Consider the following 21,180-nt stretch of genomic DNA (forward strand, 5'->3'; position numbering starts at 1 on the left):
CTTGTGTGTGCTAAGCCATTTTCCCTTGCTCATACTATTGAATTCAAACAATTACTATTTCCAAAGCAAATACAAGAAATAAATAAAGCCCATAAGTGGCATTTCAGGAAGCATTTTTCTCCATTCACCCTGGCAAATAGCTGCTTGGCATGCTTTAAATATAAGCCCTGCAGAGTAACAGCTTTTAGCATGGAAGGAAAATGCTGAATAACAATCAATTTCCAGACTAAATGAGACAGAAAGGTCATGAGGAATGGGAAAATAGTAAAGCTGCTTTATTTAAATAAATAAGGATCTGAATCAACCATAAACAAGGGACATGTTGTATGGTTGCTCAGTTGGATAAAGGATTTCCTGGAAGAATTACGCTAGAATATTATCTGCTGGAACTCTAAGGATTGTCATTATTTCCCTGTAAAATCAGATCTCTCTTGACCCACAAAGTTTATGAAGTTCCTGCTGTTATTCAATAGAGAACAGTAAATTTCAAAGCTGTTAAAACACAGGGTGGTCAAAACAAGGGATGTCTATATTAGCTATATTAGTTATATTGACGTAGCTGCAAATTTTGCAAAGAACAGGTTTTTATTTTATTAAGGTCTTTATTCTTCACCCAAGAACAATGGCAGGACATCGTTAGGTAGGCAGCCACTCAGGACTTGCCTTCCCGTTTACAGCACCTTATATACCGTATTTTTCATACTATAAGACACAACGGACCATAAGATGCACATTAGCTTTAGAGGAGGAAAACAAGAAAAAAAATCTGCCTCTGCCTCCCAGCATCCATCTGGTATTCATCTGGCTAGTGTCCTTGCAGCAAACAGCCTGGTCAGATTCAGCATGTTATTGCAACCCTAGCACGTGGCTCATCAGGGATTCGCTCCATTGCGCCTGCCACTGGTTAACTGAGCTGAGCTGCTGCCACTGGCGGGGAACACTGGAGCCTTCGCTGCTGAGCAGCTCATTGGTGGTTGGATCATCCTCCCAGAATACCATCATCTGTTCTAGGCGGCTGGTATTGCTGCTGCCAATTGTCATTGCTACTATTTGCCACCACCAATCACCGCCGCAAAATGAGACTTATGACCATTTTTCACAATTATGACTTTTACGATCCCATAGTCATGTGATCAAAATTCCGATGCTTGGCAACTGGATCATATTTATGACCGTTAAAATGTCCCAGGGTCCTTTTGTGACTTTCTGGCAAGCAAAGTCAATTGGAAAGCCAGATTCACTTATCAACTGGATTACAAATTTATCAACTTCAGTGATCCACTTAACAACTGTGGCAAGAAAGGTTGTAAAATGGGGCTAAACTCACTTAACAAGTGTCTCACTGGACAACAGAAATTTTAGGTCATAAGTTGAGAACTACCTGTAGCAACAAACCCAAAATCAATGCCCTTGTAAAAAATATCAGTCATCTCATATAGCTTACATACAGACAAGCGCTCCAATAAATTAACATCCTGGTCCAATACTTGGGGATGAGTCAGGTCTTCATAGCTTTCTAAAAAACAAACATAATATGGGTCATCTATATCTCTGGGAGAGGCTAATCCAAAGGCCAAATACCATAACAGAGAAGGCATGCTTTCTAGGGCCCACTAGGTGACACTGTTTCATGGAGGAGATCCAAAGCATCCTCACTCTGCTTTGAATGGTCTCACATGTATTTTGGTCTCATGCCATGTACATTTTAAAGGTGACAAACAATACCTAGACACCTACTGGAAACCAATGTATATCACATGGCAGTGCTGTTATATGCCTCAAACTACATGAACCATTGATTTCTGGAACAGCTGAAATGTCAGAATACTTCTCAAGGACAGCCCCATCTAGAGAGAGTCAATAGTCCAAGCAGGGGATGACCAGGGCATCAGTGATCAAGAGCAATGCCTCCCAGCCCTGGATTGGGTGCAGCTGGCACAGTTATTGATTATGAATCTTATCAGGACTATAGTTTTTCTATTTCAGTTTATTACTATCATTGTTAATATTAGAGTAGTTACCTGAAATGGTTTTCAGTCTGTGGTATCTTTGTTGTTTCTGTTCTACCATTTTTACCTCTACTCTGCTCTTGCTCATAGACATAAACAGGGATATAGGATTATACTGCCATTTAATTCAACATTATAGACCTACAGCATATGCAAAACTAATAATTCTTTAGAGGATACAACAATATTTTGTAGCTAGTTTTTAGAATGATCCAGATTGGGTACTTTCAAATTTCTAAAGCATTTGACAAACCATCTAATATAGTATAATATACATGTATGTTGACTTAAAAGTTTTTGGTTTTAGTTCTGACAGGTGCGTATGAAAGTTAATTAAACTTTTATCCAGAAGCCTCCAGGTTCTCTTCTATCATTACAGCACCAAATGAAAAACAGGAATGAAAAAGCATATCAGAAGAGGAATATGGCTTCATAATGCCAGAGCGTTAACTAAATTAATGACTGTGTTGGAAGAAGACTTGGAAATCACATTCATGGAGAAGCTATACTTAGCGCAGAGCTTAAATTGAAGAGTCTATTTCTGTTATAACTCATATTCAATTAATTGGAGCAGTGCCGAAGTTTAGGAAAATGCAGCATCATTTTTTTTATTGTAATTTCATGCTTGTTCCCTCTGAAATTGCACAGAAGGAATACAAATATAAAACACCAGATCAAGAGCTAAACAGTCAGTTGAAGCCAGCACTTTAATCTATCTGTGAAAGTCTTATTGACGTCAATGGGATGTTTACCTGAATAAAATTATGTAGGAATTACGTTTTTGCAAGTTGTGTCTATCAGTAAAATGTTCTCAAAATAGCTTGTACTTCATGCAATTTTGACAAAGCATATGCTCAAGAAAATTCAAATAAGCCTTTTGATCTTAAAAGGCAAACATCAAAATATCAAAAACATAAAACAATCAAAACGGCCTGATTTTACCCTGTCGGTTTTTCTTTCAGTACTATGAAAGCAGTAATAAATTGATTCATATTTTACCATTTATAGTTCAATATTTGAATACTATTTAATCTTTCCTTTCTCTCATTATTTATTTGAATGCTTATATGCCAACCCAGCAGTTCGAAAACATGCAACTGCTAGTAGATGAATAAGTACCACTTCAGCAGGAAAGGTTACTGTGTTCCATATTTTCATGCTGGCCATCTGATGTTGGAAATGGCTCTCAAACAATGAAAGCAAGCCCCCTTGACTGAGGATCAGAGAGGAGCACCACCCACTTGAGTTGGTCGCAACTGACTGGGGAAATCTTTACATCTTTTATAATATGACACCATTATTTATCTTTTATATTATAGTCTAATATTATTTTTGTTTTTTAAAAAAGAAGAGCTGTGGCTTTTAAACCTCCTAATCTCAGGAAACATGTTTCACATCAGAGTGGGTTTCAGCAGGTTCTGACCAGTTCTGAAAAACTGGTAGAGGAAATTTTGAGTAGTTTGGATAACCGGTAGTAAAAATTCTGACTGGCCCCGCCCCCATCTATTCTCTGCCTCCCAAGTCCCAGCTGATCGGGAGGAAATGGGGATTTTGCAGTAACCTTCCCATGGATTGGGGACGGAATGGAGATTTTACAGAATCCTTCCCTTGGCCCTTGGTGGCTACGCCCACCAAGCCATACCCACAGAACCGGTAGTAAAATTTTTTGAAACCCACTACTGTTTCACATCAACTGTTTGCTCTGAAAACACTGCACGCTAGAGAAGATTTTGGGACAATGTTGAATATGTGGTTTATACCAGGGGTGAAATCTAAAAAATTTCCCTACCAGTTCTGTGGGCGTGGCTTAATTGGTGGGCGTGGCTTGGTGGTCAGATGACTGGGTGGGCATGGCCAATAACAATAAATAATAAAAATTATAAACAAAGTATAAAAAACAATAAGAGGTACCAAAAACCAACTTTCACACTTTACATACACACAACACAACACAACACAACTGACTCACATACAATGTAAAAGCAGCTGCACTTCACACTTCACACAGGCACAAAAAGCTCAAAAACCAACTTTCACACTTTACACACACACAACACAACACAACTGACACACACACAAAATTCCACATACAGCTTTGTGAGATTTTGTGTGTTTGTGTAGTTAGAGTGAAACACTACAGAAACACACCAAATCTCAGAAAGCTGCACAAATATTTTATTTTATTATTTTATTTTATTTATATTTTTTAGATCAGGGGTCTTCAACCTTAGTAACTTTAAGGTTTGTGGACTTCAATTCCCAGAGTTCCTCAGCCAGCAAAACAGGCAGATTCAGGCACATGGATTTTAGATAGGCAAAATCAGTTGCTAGCTGATGCAACTGATTGCAAAAGCCATGGTTTGCGAGCCCGAAAGGAGCAGTAATTATAGGTAAGTGGGGGAGGGGGCGATTGGATGGGCATGGGTGGGGGCTCTTGTAAATGTGGGCTGTTAAAAAGTGATTTTAAAAGCCTGTGAGGATTAAGAAACTCCTCTGGGATCGCCAGAAGAAAAAAAGTTTTTAAAAGGCTCCTCTGACGATGCCATGAGGCTTGCCTCGTGGCAGCCCAGAACCTCTTAAAAAGAGGTTTTCTACAAGCTCTTGGGCTGAAGAGTTGTAGAAAACATGTTTTTTAAGGTTCTGGTGATGAGGAACTCGGGTAGGATTGTTTAAAAAAAGAGTTTAAAGGCTCTGAGGATCTCAGCTGAGCCGCGGGATCCTCAAAGGCTTTTTTTTACTTTTAAAGGCATGTTTTCAGCTGAAGAAAAACTGCTTTTAAAAGTTAAAAAAAAAACACCTCTGCTGATGGTGTGGCTCAGCCGAGGCAGGGGGGGGGGCAGGGATTTTTGCCACTGGTTCTTTGAACCAGCAGCCGCCATCGCTACCAGATCGGGTGAGCCGGTCCGAACCAGGAGCATTTCACCCCTGGTTTATACTGAGTCAGAGCTGTCTACAGAAGGAGATCAAAAAGTCAACATGGTGACTGACTTTGTGATCAAGCACTGATCTGTTTTTAAAGCACAAGCCACATTACAGTTCTGATTGCCCCTTTATGCCTGCCATCTTGACTTCTGCAGACACCCCTGCACAAAGTAGTTATGACAGTGGGATATAAATTCTGGAAATCAATAAATATTCATTAGAATTATTGCCATAATTTATGCAACATTTCTTCTCAATAGGAAACAAATCTGCTCAAGGCTCATATGCAGCAAACGAATGAAGGAGAAATTAAAGAAATAAATGGTCTATTAGAATTTCCACAATTTCCCTTTGCACTTTTTGCAACATAGTCACCCAGCTTAGTTATAGCCCTACTTTCTCAAGGCCTATTTTCAAAGATGGAGAAGTGAGCTAAAAGGACAAGGATAGAAAGAGTTGTTTTTAGAGCTATTGCAACAGTCCCCAACCTTTTGCAACTTGGCAGCCCAGCTGGGGGGAGGGAGAGGGGAACCAGGCGGCATGAGTGATAGGCTGGTGTACATGTGCAGCTCAACTTCCACAAGCAGTGGGACAGCATTCACTCGCATGCATAGGCAGTTCGACTAGTTGAGCTGCATGAGTGTGTGTCTGTGCACTGCCCACCACTTGCACCAGCCTGCTGCTCACACGAGTCAAGCTGTGCATGTGCTGACCCACTGCTCATGTGAGTTGAGCTGCTTATACATGCCGGGCCACCACTCACATGGCCCAATCACGAATAGGCCTTGGCCTGGTAGTGGAGACCTCTGAGCTACTGCAGAAGTATTCCCTTCATCATTCAATATTTCAGGTTTATTTCTACTATTTTGTTTTGCTGAATTTTTGCTGTTTTATTTTTAACATTTGATTAAATATCAAATATTTTATTAATATAATAATATGTAAGCAACCATTAATCAATATAGTGATCTAAAAAGATTACCTAACCATAAAGTTTCCTTCTCCAACTCTTTATTGAAGTTGTAAAACAATATTGTGTTATCTTGAACAACCCCTACCTGCAAATGGCAGACAGTTTAAATAACATTCTGAAGACCAAAATAAGAGCAGATGAAATCTACACCATATTCCTTTGATGCAGCTAGATCAGTAGTATTTTTCTGTGACGAGCCCAAGGCCAATTAATGAGGCTTGGAGGGAAGTAGAGCAGATGGTAAGCTTCAAAGTAGGCTTAATTCTACACACCTCTCTTTGCTAGAATCAGAAATGTTTCTTAGAGGATAAAGAGTAAACCACTTTATAATGAAAACTAAATTTATTTTTACTTAGGGCAAACTATTCTAAAAGATTTTACACAGCAATGTTTGCATGCTTAGCTACATATAAAGGGGACTTGCCTTCTATACAGACTGTGCGATTATACTGGCTCTCAGTTTCAGATCATACATAATTTCTACACTACCCTAAGTGCTGGCTAAGATGCATTGTGAAGTACTGTATTTTTCGGAATATAAGACGCACTGGAGTATAAGACCCACCTTAGTTTTTGGGGAGTAAAATAAGAAAAAAGCTAATTGGCAGGTGGATTGGCCTCCCGGAATACCCCCAATCAGCTGTTCCCAGAGGTGAATTTTAGCAACAGGTTCCTTGGTTGCGAGCTCTGTGCCTTGCTTTTTTTTTTTTGGCTTCTTTTCTGCCTCTGAAACTTCTGAAACTCAGTTTCAGAAAAAACTTTTTTCTGCCTCTGAAAGCCTCTGAAGCAGCTTCAGAAATAAAGCCTGTTTGGGGCTTTTTTTCTGAAGCTCTGTTTGGAGCTTTTTTTCTGAAGCTCTGTTTGGGAGCTTCTTTTCTGAAGCTTAGTTTCTGATGCTTTTTTCAGCCTCTGAAACCTCCGCTTGAGAATCTGGGCAGGGCTACATTCAGAGTATAAGACGCACCCAGATTTTCACCCCCAACTCCGAAAAATACAGTAAATAGAGAAAATAAAAGTCAAGGTAAGAAAGGTAAGAAAACACAACTCTAGTAGCTCCAAAGCAGAACTGAAAACATGTATTAGATTGTTGTGTCTGCGCCCCCCGAGCCGGCCCTCCTGCCAGAAGGTGACTTGGACAGTGAGGGGGAAGGGCTGTCAGGACTTACCTCGGGAGCACCGGCTTCCCTGGCTCAGCTCCAGGAGCCAGAAGCAGGCCAGGTGGAAGAAATAATGAGACCTCCATCCCCTGACTCTTTCCCTCTCCAGGCCACGCCTGCAGACCCAGCTGACAGCAATCAGGCTTGGCTGAAGGTTTTGTAGGCAGGAGAGGAGGGAACAACATAAGCAAGGGTAGGAAGTGCTGAGTCATGGAGCCACACCCCACAGGATATAAAAGGCAGCGAGAGCTGGTGTGTCTCTTTGTAACAGGCAAATCCACTGATTGACTAGAGCTGAAGTTTGTGACTCACCAGCGTTGTGGAAGAGAACGAGGGCTCTTGGCAGATGCTGGCTCTTTTGCCGCCAGAGCTGATAGTGCTGGCTAATTAAGCCATCATTCGGACGGAGGCGGAGGAGGACAGAACATAGATAAAAGGTGGGATATGGTATCATATTGGAAATATGGTGATACTAGCATCTATATAGGCAACATTGAGGATCATGAGCAGTTGCATAAAATCTACTCCTTCTTGCTGGCTCCCCGTCTTAAGCCACATTGCACCACCAGCTCTACGAAGGCAGGAAGCCTTAGTGAAAGAGTACAACAAAATTTTGAGAAATCCACTTCTTCCTGTGCATGCTGATCTTCCTCATCTATCAATTGGCAGGCTTAAATCCAGGAAGCCTCTCTGACAGCTCAACAGCTGTCTAACAACTTTGACATCAACACACAGTGGAAAGCCAAATGGGCTGTTGAATGCCCAGATACAGGCAATTCCCTAGATGACCCTACACAAAAAGTGCCAGGTTTTGACCTTCCTCACCAGCAATGGTCAACTCTGAACAGGATCTGTACCCAACATGGTGTCTGCCAGGACTCATTGTTTAAGTCGGGTATTGTTTCTACCCTTTAGTGACTGTGGTGCTCCTCAACAAAATATCGATCACATTGTGTCCGAATGTCCATCAAGAGCTTACACCAGCCCAGTGTCTGCTTTTTTTTCAACATAGACCACCCTGTCTTTGAATGGCTGGGTGGACTGAACATTAACATTTGAACCACTATTAGTCCATGTATTTGCCATACGCTAAATAAATAATAAATAGGCAACATTATGATTAATTACTATAAATAGAGTAGATCTCAAGAGTAGATATAGACTGCATTCAGATCCAAAATGGGCAAATGGGATTTGAATTTAAAAGAGAACCTTGTTTTCATTGTTAGCCCTCCTTATAAGACTTACACCTTTTTCTGAGATATAGTGATATAGTGGCATGACCCAAGAAAGTAAACATTTAAATTAAAGGACTACAAGGAGAACATGACAAAGCATCAAAATATGGCCACCATATCCAATATGATCTAGATAAAATGGCTGAACTGAGTCCCAGTAAGACAGCATGTTATTTGTCCTCAAATCAGCTGTCTCTATGTATTCTGTGCACTCTGGACAGAGTTGTACTTCTTCTAAAAAGAGGTCCAAGATTTGGACACAAGTTTAATGTGTCCTGCTAGAGAAGCAGATAGGAACCATGGCTATGAAGACTTTGGCGAGTTTCAGTTGATGCACCAATAGCAACTTTTTTTTTAGTGGAAGGTTTTAGGGACAGTCATTGCCCTTATTACTTTGAAGCTAGACTACTGTAACATGTTATAAGTGGAGCTGCCCTTGAAGACTATCTGAGAACGTCATTTGATGAAAAATGCAGTGACTCATATCCTGATGGGTGAGGCCTGCTGTAAAAATATTATTGGAACTATGCTTTTATTTTCAGTGAAATTCAATAAACAGCTTAAATTCAGGATACACATAAAACCATCTCTTCCATAGAGAATCTTGCCACCCCATTCAACTAATCATACATTTTTTCTCTTGATAAACTGGGGAGGGGATGAACTCAAAAGGAGGCCTTTTCAAGGCTACCCCATCACTGTAGAATATTTTTGTACAGTTCTACCTTTTCATAGAACAATGAAATTTTGGATCCATTTGGAGCATTACAGTTACAGTGAATTATATATGCAGTAATTCTTTCTTTATATTTATGCTATAATGGTGAGGCTTTTTAATCAGTTTTATTTGGATGTTAGGTAAAGGTAAAGGTAAAGGTAAAGGTACCCCTCGTACATATGTGCTAGTAGTTCCCGACTCTAGGGGTGGTCCTCATCTCTCTTTCAAAGCTGAAGAGCCAGCGCTGTCCAAAGACGTCTCCGTGGTCATGTGGCTGGCATGACTAAATGCCGAAGGCAGACGGAATGCTGTTACTTTCCCACCAAAGGTGGTCCCTATTTTTCTACTTGCATTTTTTACGTGCTTTCGAACTGCTAGATTGGCAGAAGCTGGGACAAGTAACAGGACCTCACCCTGTTATGTGGCACTAGGGATTCGAACCACTGAACTGCCAATCTTTTGATCGACAAGCTCAGCATCTTAGCCACCACGTCCTTTATTTAGATGTTACAGGACCAGAGCTAGGTGTAATAGATCAACAAATTACTGAATGAATAATCAATGGCTATAATGTCTCAGTTTTGTAAAAAACATAAAACAGCTTGGATTGTTTTTCTCAGATTTTGTAACCATGTTCTGTATTATCTAAAAAATAAAATACAAATACTTGGCCTTCTGGATGGAATGGAAACTGTTTTACATTAAAGGGTGATCTTTTAGAAATGAGAAAGAGTAGTCATAAAATGTAACATCACTCATAGTCTAGAAGACTGCATTTGCTGTGATTAATTCATTTGCCCTGAAGTTTACAAGCTCTGGAAGTTGAAATGTTACATATCTGTAAGTTACAACAAGCAGTGAGACTCGAAGAGATTTGATGGCCAAGGCATATGTGATGAAAAAGAAAAAAAAAATGACTCTCTTGCCAATTGCCACATTAATCTAATATACAACAGAGATATATAAACAGTCTGTTTTGATAAAGACATTATTTATTGCCTATACCATATGTTGTATTGTTTTTAGAGTTGTGATTTAAAAACCTCCTGGAGGGCTACACTACTTTCAAAGACAAGTAAGAGAGCATGTTGTCCAAAATAATTATCTGTGTCCACTAGTTTACTTCGAGCTATATGTCGCTGAGTGCCAGGAAATCTGTGCATTTTCTTGGTGGAGACAGTGTCTAATTTATATCCGAAGAGAGGCAAGCTTTTAATATTTAAAGGGACTACATAGAATGGAAATTTACTTATCAAAGAAGCTATATTTAGTCTTTTATTATACCCACTAAACACAGACCCTTTTGTGAGATTTCATAATCTTTATTTAATCATTTGATTCTTCTAGAAATTATTATGAATATATATGTTCATTTTATTTTTAATTGGAGTTATAGCTTGCTTTCATTGAGGAGCTCAAAACAGCATAGATATTCCTCCCTTCTATTTTTTTTTGCACAACAGTATCCCTTTGAGGTAGATTGGGGCTGAAAATATGGCTAGCCTCAAGTTACCTAGTCAACTTCTATGGCCAAGAGTAGATTAATAGTAGAAAATACTGTTTATAGTCAATGGCCCTAGGTAGATTAGAACATGAGTCTTCTTTCCACACTTAATCCAATACTTTAACCATTATGCCATATTAGTTCCTCACACAGGAAGGAAGGAAGGAAGGAAGGAAGGAAGGAAGGAAGGAAGGAAGGAAGGAAGGAAGGAAGGAAGGAAAGAAAGAAGGAAAGAAGGAAGGAAGAAAGGAAGGTTTTTTGGTGGACAAAAATGTAATAGTTGTTCAGCTCAAGAAGTTGATCAAATCATGTTTGAATGTTTTGTTTTCTTAAAAATAAACATAAACACAAATATGTTTGATTCCAGGATATAGACAAATCGACTCCATCAATCTTGGTTTTTTTGTTATTAAATCAAGTGACTAAATAACATTAGTTAATAACCTAAGTTCTTATTAAAAACTATTCAGCACAATGATTGGGTACAGTATTAATGCACCTGAAGAGCAATTCTCCAATAATCTTAATGGAAGACAGCAAATGTAGACATATCATGGAAATAAATGCATATTCTGGGGGGGGGGGGGAACCCAGCTCATGTGAGGGAAAGGAAAGAAAAAAGAGAATATAGGGAAATTTCAGAAGAACAGAGTAAAAAAATCAGCATTTTGAATAAGAACAATTAATTATAAACTTGATTTGACAAAATCTCTGGACTGAATCGTACAAAATATTTTCACCCTTTATTGTATATGATACAATTATCCTGCAAATTTTACCTTCAGGGTTATTGCTAGAAATTTTGTAAGATGTTGAAACCTTTTTCTGTTTTAATAAACCTTCAGTGCAGATAGTGGACTTGGGCTACTGTTAAAATGTTTTCTTCCTGAAAGTGATGCTTATTATCTATGGCTTATATTTTTAATAAACCACCCTGAGTCTTTTGAAGCAGAATAGAGATATATGAATATGTGTTTATGTATGTATAGCAGAGCAGCAGAAAACAAATGGCTTAAGTAAGGTGGCAGTAAATTTTTACAGGAGAAGAACGTCTACTGCATGTTCATAATCTTTCTCCAGAAAATCTAATTGAACTATGTTGGCTGGTGTTTTTCTCCTATTTATTTTAAAGATTACTCCAAACAAGTTTATATACATCTACAGATAAATAACAAAACATACCTTATTAGCTTCTATACAATACAGTCATTCCATAAAAATGATGGTTTCTGGGCAGTATACCAACTCACTAATTATTGTAGTACTTCAAAATTCCTCAACAACTTCTGCAGGGCAGCAGGCTGGATAAAGCTTTTTTTGAATCAACCTATTGCTGACCTTATTTCATTTTCCATAATTATACCATGCCTTATATATTATTTGCTAGCTACCAAATATCCCCTTAAGATGAAAGTTGTATCAGCAACTTAGGTTAGGAAAGCCTATAATGAGTATGACTTCCAGTCTATTGGTGCAGCTATCAAAGGCCAAATTTGGTTATAATTAACAAGAAGCTCCTATCTGCACTTCAAAACATATCCTGAGCACTGTAATTTAATAACAGGTAGTTCTCAACTTACAACAGTTCATTTAGTGACTATTTGAAGTTAAAACAGCACTGGAAAAAGTGATGTTGTTTTTCACATTTACAACCATTGCAGCATCCCCATGGTCACATGATCAACATTTAGATACTTGGCAGCTGACTCATCTTTATGACGGTTGCAGTATCCCGGAGTCATGTGATCACATTTTGTGATCTCCTGACAAGCAAAGTCGATGGGGAAGCCAGATTCACTTAACAACCATGTTACTAACTTAACAACCGCAGTGTTTCGCTTAACAACTGTAGCAAGAAAGGCTTTAAAATGGGAAAAAGCTCACTTAATAAATGTTTCACTTAGCAGCAGAAATTTGGGGCTCATAAGTCTAGGAGTACTTATATACCTTAAAAGACCAAAAGAGCTCCATTCTTTCACTATGCCATTGTTTAGAACAGTGGTAATCAACCTGCACCCTACCGCCCACTAGTGGGCATTCCAGCTTTCATGGTGGGCGGTAGGGGTTTGTCCGATACTAAAGCACTTTCCTTTTTTTTAATTTAATTGACTTTTAAAAAAAATTTCATAGCATTATTTAAAAACATTTTCATTAGGTTTTTATAAAATCCCCCGTGACAATTTAAATTCCTGAAAATATACTATGTTCTGTCCCCCTCCTCAGTCCAGAAGACACGAGCGATGATTTAATTATCTGGCAACTATCAGCTCTGGCAGCAAACAAGCGAATGTCTGCCAAGTGTCTCTGTTATCTCTCTTGATGCCGGTGAGTCAGCCAGGAAACCAGGAACAAACAGGACTTCAGCTCTAGTTCTCTCCCTCTAAGCAGTTGATTTGCTCGCCACGAAGTGGTATAGCAGCCCTTGCTGCTTTTATATCCTGTGGGGTGTGGCTCCATGATTCAGCACTTCCTAGGCCTGCCCCACCCCTGCTTCTGTTGTTCCCGCCTCTCCTGTCTACGAAACCTACGGTCCAGCCAGGCCTAATTGCCATCAGCTGGGTCTGGAGGCATGGCCTGGGGGGGAAAGAGTCAGGGGACGAAGGCCTCGTTATCTCCTCCACCTGGCCTGCCTCTGGCTCCTGGAGCTGAGCCAGGGAAGCCGGTGCTCCAGAAGTAAGTCCTGATGGCCCTTCCCCCTCACTTTCCGAGTCACTTTCTGGCAGGGGGCGCGGCTAGGGGGGCGCAGACACAACATATTATTTGTATCGCCCACGCATGTTTAGTTCACGTTACGTAAGTGAAACTAAATGGCGCTATAGTGCGACCGCAAACAAAAGTGCCTTGTCCCAGAATAGCTCGCACATCTCCCCCCACACCACCACAGACAAGCAGAGCTGATAGCCGGTGCCCCCCCCCAACCCAATTCACGATGCACGAGAGGCATGCGCAGATGACGATACACGGTGCATTACTGTGAAACTGGTGGGCGGTTAGAAAATGTTACTACTAACAGAGATACAAAAGTGGGCGGTAGGTATAAAAAGGTTGACTAACCCTGGTTTAGAATTTCATGAATCAAACACAGCAAACATTGGACTCCCAGTTTTCTTTTTTATAGACACAAGGAGTGTGGAAGTTTTCATTCCAATTACAGCAGTTACGCTTGCTGTTGAAATCTTAACTATTGGTTCATTTTAAGTATGGCACATTAAAACAAGGTCATAATTCATGCTGAAGGGCTGACCTTTGGATTTGTGGGTCTAAGAAATACTCCCAGTTGAAAGTGCCTATTGTGTTCTTCCACAAGAGTTATACGCACATATCTATTTATGTAGTTTTAAACTTCCTTTATCACGTAAAGAATACGAAGTGTATTGTAATTTTTGCTCACTACTAGAATGCATACAAAATACAGTTAATTGAATTCACGTGGATTCACGCGGGATATAAAAAAACCTAGAAACTAAAAATGTAAAAAAATATAATAAGATGAACATATGAGGGGCCATGCAGACACTCACCCAATGGTTGTCCTGCAATGATTCTGGCATTTTCCCCTGCCACAGCAGCTCTTGCGTGCCTCTCACTCATGTATTGTACAAATGCATAACCTTTGTGCACTGAACAGCCAACTATTTTTCCATACTTTGCAAAGATTGCTTCTATATCTCCTTTTTTGACAATGGCTGTATTAAGATTACCAATGAAGACTCTAGAGTTGATGGATCTGGGATCATTCTTATTGGTGACATTACTGGTCTGTGTTTTGCCGGTCATGGTTGGCTCACTTGACTTCAGCCCTTGAAAAAAGATGACAAAGGATTTGATTTAGTTGCATAAAAACATGCATAGATTAATGTAAGAATAATAATAAACCTAAATAGGGGAATAATAACATTTAAATTAATACAAAGAAAATTTATGAGGAAGTTATCATATAAAGCTGATCAATATTAAGAAAAATGTAGAAATACTAAATACCCATTTTAAATACTTTTATTTTTTTATGAACTTGAAATATATAAATAAATCTGCTAAAATCAGCACTTCAAAAATATTCACTTATTTTAAATTGAATGTTTAGTCTCTGGCTTATTAAATACTCATCTACCTTCATCATGTAAAATAATAAAAGGTTTAGATACTACAGATATCACTTAACGATCACAGTTGTGATCAGCAACTCCATCGCTAAGCAATATGATCATTAACATCACATGATGCAATGGACTTATGACCTCAACTTCCACCATGGTTAACCAAATCATGGTTTGGTTATGGTTAAGTGAGATATCCCATGGCCATGATTTTCAATTTGAAATTTTATTGCCAGCTTCTCTATTGACATGCTTGTGAGAAGCCAGCTGGGAAGACGCAAATTGGCACATGAATTTCAATCATGTGATTATAGGGGCATTGCAATGATTGTAAGTGCAAAGAATGTTTGTAAAGTTACTTATTCAGGACAGTTTTCAACAGTTGCTAAGCAGGACATTCATTAAGTGTGAATGATTTATGGAAAACTATCTGTATTGATGAACTAAAAAGTAAGGCTAATCTTAGAGCAAATTTGAACTATGATAATTCTTTACATGGTTCACCAGAATACGCTGTATTTTCCAATTTATATAATTGAGTAAATACTACTAATACTATAGATTACTGTAAGAAATTTAGATCATATTAAATACAAATTTATTTATTTATTTATTTATTTATTTATTCGCATTTTTATACCGCCCTATCTCCCAAGGGACTCAGGGCGGTTTACAGCCTGATAAAAAACATACATATAGATACAGAATAAAACATCAATTAAAAAATTTATTAAATAAGGCCGAATATTTAAAATAGCAATAAAAGTAATAAAACCCCAATTAAAACCAAATTCAAAATTTAAAATTCTAGTCCAGTCCTGCACAAATAAACAGATATGTCTTAAGCTCGCGGCGAAAGGTTCGAAGGTCAGGAAGTTGGCGAAGTCCTGGGGGAAGTTCGTTCCAGAGGTTGGGAACCCCCACAGAAAAGGCCCTTCCCCTGGGTGTCGCCAGTCGGCACTGCCTGGCCGACGGCACCCTGAGGAGTCCTTCCCTGTGAGAGCGCACGGGTCGGTGAGAGGCAATCGGTGGCAACAGACGGTCCCGTAAGTAACCCGGCCCTATGCCATGGAGCGCTTTGAAGATAGTTACCAAAACCTTGAAGCGCACCCAGAAGGCCACAGGTAGCCAGTGCAGTCTGCGCAGGAGAAGTGTCACATGGGAGCCACGAGGGGCTCCCTCTATCACCCACGCAGCCGCATTCTGGACCAACTGGAGCCTCCGGGTGCTCCTCAAGGGGAGCCCCATGTAGAGAGCATTGCAGTAATCCAGACGAGATGTCACGAGAGCATGAGTGACCGTGCATAGAGCATTCCGGTCTAGAAAGGGGCGCAACTGGCGAACCAGGCGCACCTGGTAAAAAGCTCTCCTGGAGACGGCCGTCAAATGGTCTTCGAAGGACAGCCGTCCATCCAGGAGAACGCCCAAGTTGCGCACCCTCTCCATTGGGGCCAATGACTCGCCCCCAACAGTCAGCCGCGGCTGCAGCTGACTGTACCGGGATGCCGGCATCCACAGCCACTCTGTCTTGGAGGGATTGAGTTTGAGCCTGTTTCTCCCCATCCAGACCCGTACGGCTTCCAGACACCGGGACAGCACTTCGGTAGCTTCGTTGGGGTGGCCCGGTGTGGAAAATACAGCTGAGTGTCATCAGCGTACAGCTGGTACCTCACACCGAAACCACTGATGATCTCACCCAGTGGCTTCATATAGATGTTGAACAGGAGGGGCGAGAGAATCGACCCCTGCGGCACCCCACAAGTGAGGCGCCTCGGGGTCGACCTCTGCCCTCCTGTCAACACCATCTGCGACCAATCAAAGAGATAGGAGGAGAACCACCGATAAACGGTGCCTCCCACTCCCAATCCCCCTAACCGGTGCAGCAAGATACCATGGTCGATGGTATCAAAAGCTGATGGTATCGAAAGATCTAATAGGACTAGGGCAGAGGAATAACCCCTATCCCTGGCCCTCCAAAGATCATCCACCAACGCAACCAAAGCCGTCTCAGTGCTGTATCCGGGCCGAAAGCCGGACTGGAACGGGTCTAGATAGACAGTTTCATCCAGGTACCGAGGTAATTGACATGCCACCACGCTCTCTACAACCTTCGCCGCAAAGCGAAGGTTGGAGACCGGACGATAATTACCTAATACAGCTGGGTCCAGGGAAGGCTTCTTGAGGAGAGGTCTCACCATCGCCTCTTTCAAGGCAGCCGGAAAGACCCCCTCCAACAGAGAAACATTCGTAATCCCCTGGAGCCAGCCTTGTGTCACCTCCTGCGTGGCCAGTACCAACCAGGAGGGGCACGGGTCCAGTAAACATGTGGTGGCATTCAACCTACCCAGCAACCTATCCATGTCCTCGGGAGACACAGGGTCAAACTCATCTCAAACAAGCTCTGACAATATTTCCATTTGTTTCTTCACAAAGTAGCTTTCGACATTAAATAAAGAAAAGCATTAGTAGTTGGAATAAATGCTAATTTTCATCAAATCACAAAGCCTCTTGTTTAGAGTTGAACCTGACTGAAGTCCTTGTAAATAAACAGATAAAAATGTACATGGTATGGCTACTCTGAGATGACATTGTTTATCACAGACAAAGTCTATCTTTCAATTGTGATTTATCCTGAAATTAATATTCAGATAATACATTAACTATGGCCATGATGGCGAACCTATGGCACGGATGCCACAGGTGGCACGGCCATATCAGTGGGTACACGAACTCAGCTCCAGCACGGACCTTCTGGGGCCACCAAAAGTAGGGAAACAGGCTGTTTCCTACCTCCGAACGGCTTTGGGAGGGGTGCGGAAGGCCCGTTTTTCTCTCTCACCTAGTTTCGGAGCCTCTCTAGGAATCTGGGGAAGGTGAAAACGGCTTCTCCCCCCCACTGGAGGTCCTCTGGAGGCCGAAAATGGCCCATTTGCCAACTTCTGGTCTGGGGGAGCATTTTCACCTTCTCCAGACTCCTAGAGAGACCCTGGAGGCTGTAGACAGCAAAAAATGGGCCTTCTGGTTCTACCGGAAGTTGGCAAATGGGCCATTTTTGGCCTCCGGATGACCTTCTGAGGGGTGGGAAAGGCCATTTTTGCCTTCCCCTGACTCTTAGAAAGGCTCTGGAGCCAGGTGGGAGAGCAAAACAGACATACCTGGTCATTGCATGCCAGGAGCAGGGGGGTGCCCACATGCGTGGGGGCAGGGGGCATAGGATTATGGGTGTGGGCATATGTGCGACTCCCCCACTCACTCCCTCCTGGCACATTATGGCAAAAAGTTTCGGCATCACTGAACTATGGTGATCTCATCTTTATCATTTTATTTCTTAGAAAACTAGGCAGAGTGTCATGTATTTTGTTTTAATAAGTAGAAATGTCATGCACAAGTAACCAGGAGTAGGAGCTGAATTCAAAGCACTAAAAGTTAGTTACATGATACCTATACATAAAAATCTGATCTACTAATGGTCAGGACAAATTGGCATTAAATAAGAGTCGATGGAATTCACGGGTGACTGGAATTAGGTCTCTTGTGGCTGCGTAAGGATTCCAAACTGATGATGTGTTTAACCCAGCCTTTGGGCTTTACTTACGGATATATCAGTATATGATATTTTATTTTTGTCATCTTTATTTATTTATTTATATTTATACATTAAGCTGTATGATAAGACTTAAAAAGACAATGACTCACTGATTCACCTGACATGGATCTGCAGGGAGGACACTGGGATGTTATTCGGACTGGAGAAGTGTGGCCAGATGGTAGTAAAGAGAAGGGCTGATGGGGTGGAACTACCCCATGAATTAGTGAATTACATAACAGACATACAGACTGGCTACAAGTAACTTGGTATTCTATAGTCACATGAAAATCATATGAGGCAAGGAAGACAGGAACATTCCAGTACCTCCAAAGGACAGGACAGATCCTGAAGACCTAGCTCAATAAGAAGAACAAGAGTCACACCATTACCACATATGTACTGCCAGTCATCAGATACCCTGCTGGTATAATGAGTTCGACAAAGAAGGGCATAAGATTGCCAAAGCGAAGAACCAGAAGTTCCCGGCAATTACTGAGGCTCCTAAGGTGGGAGTGTGGCTCCAAGATACCCCAGGTGCAACATTAGAGTTCTCTGTCCAGAAAGGTGCAGTGCAAGGAACAGCTAAGATCCAATTCCAGTACTTTTCATAATCATTGATTATGGATGAGTATCAGTGACAAGTCTCTGCAAAACTTTGTCAAAAACCCTATAGGCTAACCTTTTTGCCATCGCGTGCCAAAAGCGGGGGGAATGAGGGGGGATCGCATGTGCGCATACCCATACCCATAATTCAATGTGCCCCCCACATGCACACGTGACCCCCCCTTGCACTCCCCCCTCTTTTGGCACATGATAGCACGGTCGGCACGTTGGCCCATTTTTTGCCCTCCCCAGGCTCCAGACGCTTTCTTGGAGCCTGGGGAGGATGAAAACGGCCTTCCCCACCCACTCAGAGGCCCTCTGGAGGCTGGAAACAGCCCATTTCCCAACTTCCAGTGGGCCCGGATGGCCCAAAAATCAGCTGGCCAGTGTGCACATGCACGCTGGAACTGAGCTAGGGCAGCGCTCACATGCCTACAGATATGGCTCCGGGTGCCACCTGTGGCACCCGTGCCATAGGTTCACCATCAAGGCTATAGGGATTACACCAGGCAAGTGCCAGGAGTCAACAATGATGCAAAGATACCAGAAAAAAAATCATTTCGTATAGATGTGAAAAGGCACAAAGGGTGGATTGAATCTTCCACATCTTTTAAGTTAACGTTTAAGTTAGTTATCATGGGACAGAAAGTCACCAGCACCGATCATGTAATGATCATGGAAGGATCATTTTCTCTTAAATCCAATTCTGAGAAATTATTTAGAACTAACAGGATAATGTTTTCTGTTCTAACTGTTCCTGACAGTTTCCATTCCATAACCAAACACACTTGTTAACATAGTAGGGCAATAATCCAAACCTTGAGGAAAATTTAAAAATGAAAAAAAAAGGATAAATTCCAAAAATAAATTGCAATATCCTCAGCATATACAAATAAGCACAAAGCAAAATGTTATAAAAGAAACATTAAAAGAGAACTTCTTACTTCTTAAATATTGGCTTGATTCAGATTAAGTAGAAAAAGTGAATGCTGGAGGGACAAATGAAACTCTTTGTGGCCTCCACTGACTTATCTTCACCCAGAATAAATTCTTAAAAATTGGTTCATATTCAGGAACTTTTAAGCAGCCTTAAGAAATGTACAGCATAATTCTACAAACTTTCACTGACATGTAAGTCTTATTGAATTAAATGGGACTTATTTGAAGATAGATATGATTTCAGTTTAACATAAATAAGTGAACCATATACAATTCAAGTTTTTATATACGATCAAAAACTGAAGATAATCCTTGATTTAAATCTTCCAGTGTTATGACTCACACACGTTAGGGATTTATAGAGTATTTTGTTTGTTTTATGTCAAAACAATGTCACATTTTAAATTCAGTGTCATTTATGAAGGCTTCAACAAACATTAATAGGATTCTGTGTTATAAACAAGCATTAGAATAGCGAAGTGCGGAGAGTATTAATCAGAAAGAGAAGAATTTCTCCAATGGTTATTTTCATATTATTAAAATATATCTTGTGGAAATTTGGTAAAGTAAGAATAATATTTATGTTTGCATAATTAAAATTCGATTGACTGCAATTTGATTGTCTTTGATGTGAAAAAATAATCTCCGTTGTTAAAATTTCCATATAAGAAAAGAAGTCAAGAATTTCCATAGCAATCAATAACAAAAAAAGTACGTACTACTTTTCAACCTGGAGTTACTCTTTTACCTATAGAATCAGAATACAAAATGTGACCCTTACAGTATTAGATTTGTATGTACACAATTGATCTTCATTGCAATAATGATAACTATTTGTAACATTTGACTTCAGAAATTCAGAAAATTCCCAGGCTAATGGAACAAGTAAAAATAAATAAGATAAATCTCATAAACAACTCTTCTTCCTTGATTCCAAGCATTTCAAGTATGCAGAGCATATTGTAGATAGTACATATGGACCTAATTTACATAAGAGTTTAACTATAATATGGTTTGTTTATTTTTGGCTCATCGCACTTACAATCCCACGAGGGGTGAAATGTAATTTTTTTTTAATGCCGGTTCTGTGGGCGTGGCTTGGTGGTGGGGTAATGTGACTGGGTGGGCGTGGCCAACTTTTTTTTTTACTTTTAAAAGCATTTTTTCTACAACCTCTTCACCCGAGGCTTTTAAAAAGCCTCTGATGATCAGGCAACTCAGCTGGGATCACCAGAGGAGCCTTTTAAAAGCAATTTTTTTACAACCTCTTCGGCTGAAGAGATTGTAGAAAAAATGCTTTTAAAGGGTCCTGATGATGCCAGCTGAGTTGCCTGATCGCCAGAATCTTTTAAAAGCATTTTGGCCGAAGAGGTTGTAGAAAAATATGTTTTTTAAAAGGTTCTGACGATCCCAGCTGAGCTGCGTGATCAT

The 21,180-nt window shown here is 40.5% G+C and overlaps 2 protein-coding genes across 2 annotated transcripts in view; both read right to left on the bottom strand.

The window, feature by feature from the left end:
* The window catches only part of CA13 (carbonic anhydrase 13), a 214,396-nt gene extending 206,920 nt beyond the window's left edge, over positions 1-7,476 (bottom strand). The window contains exon 1 of the mRNA XM_058178843.1: positions 7,473-7,476. The gene's annotated coding sequence lies outside the window, so the exon portion shown is untranslated. The remainder of the gene's footprint in view (positions 1-7,472) is intronic.
* Positions 1-21,180, bottom strand: part of RALYL (RALY RNA binding protein like) — a 265,286-nt gene that overhangs the window by 102,108 nt on the left and 141,998 nt on the right. The window contains exon 3 of the mRNA XM_058178841.1: positions 14,043-14,321. Coding sequence (XP_058034824.1) covers positions 14,043-14,321 — 279 coding nt within the window. The remainder of the gene's footprint in view (positions 1-14,042; positions 14,322-21,180) is intronic.

This window comes from Ahaetulla prasina, chromosome 3, assembly GCF_028640845.1.
Source record: "Ahaetulla prasina isolate Xishuangbanna chromosome 3, ASM2864084v1, whole genome shotgun sequence".
NCBI classification, from domain to species: Eukaryota; Metazoa; Chordata; class Lepidosauria; order Squamata; family Colubridae; genus Ahaetulla; species Ahaetulla prasina.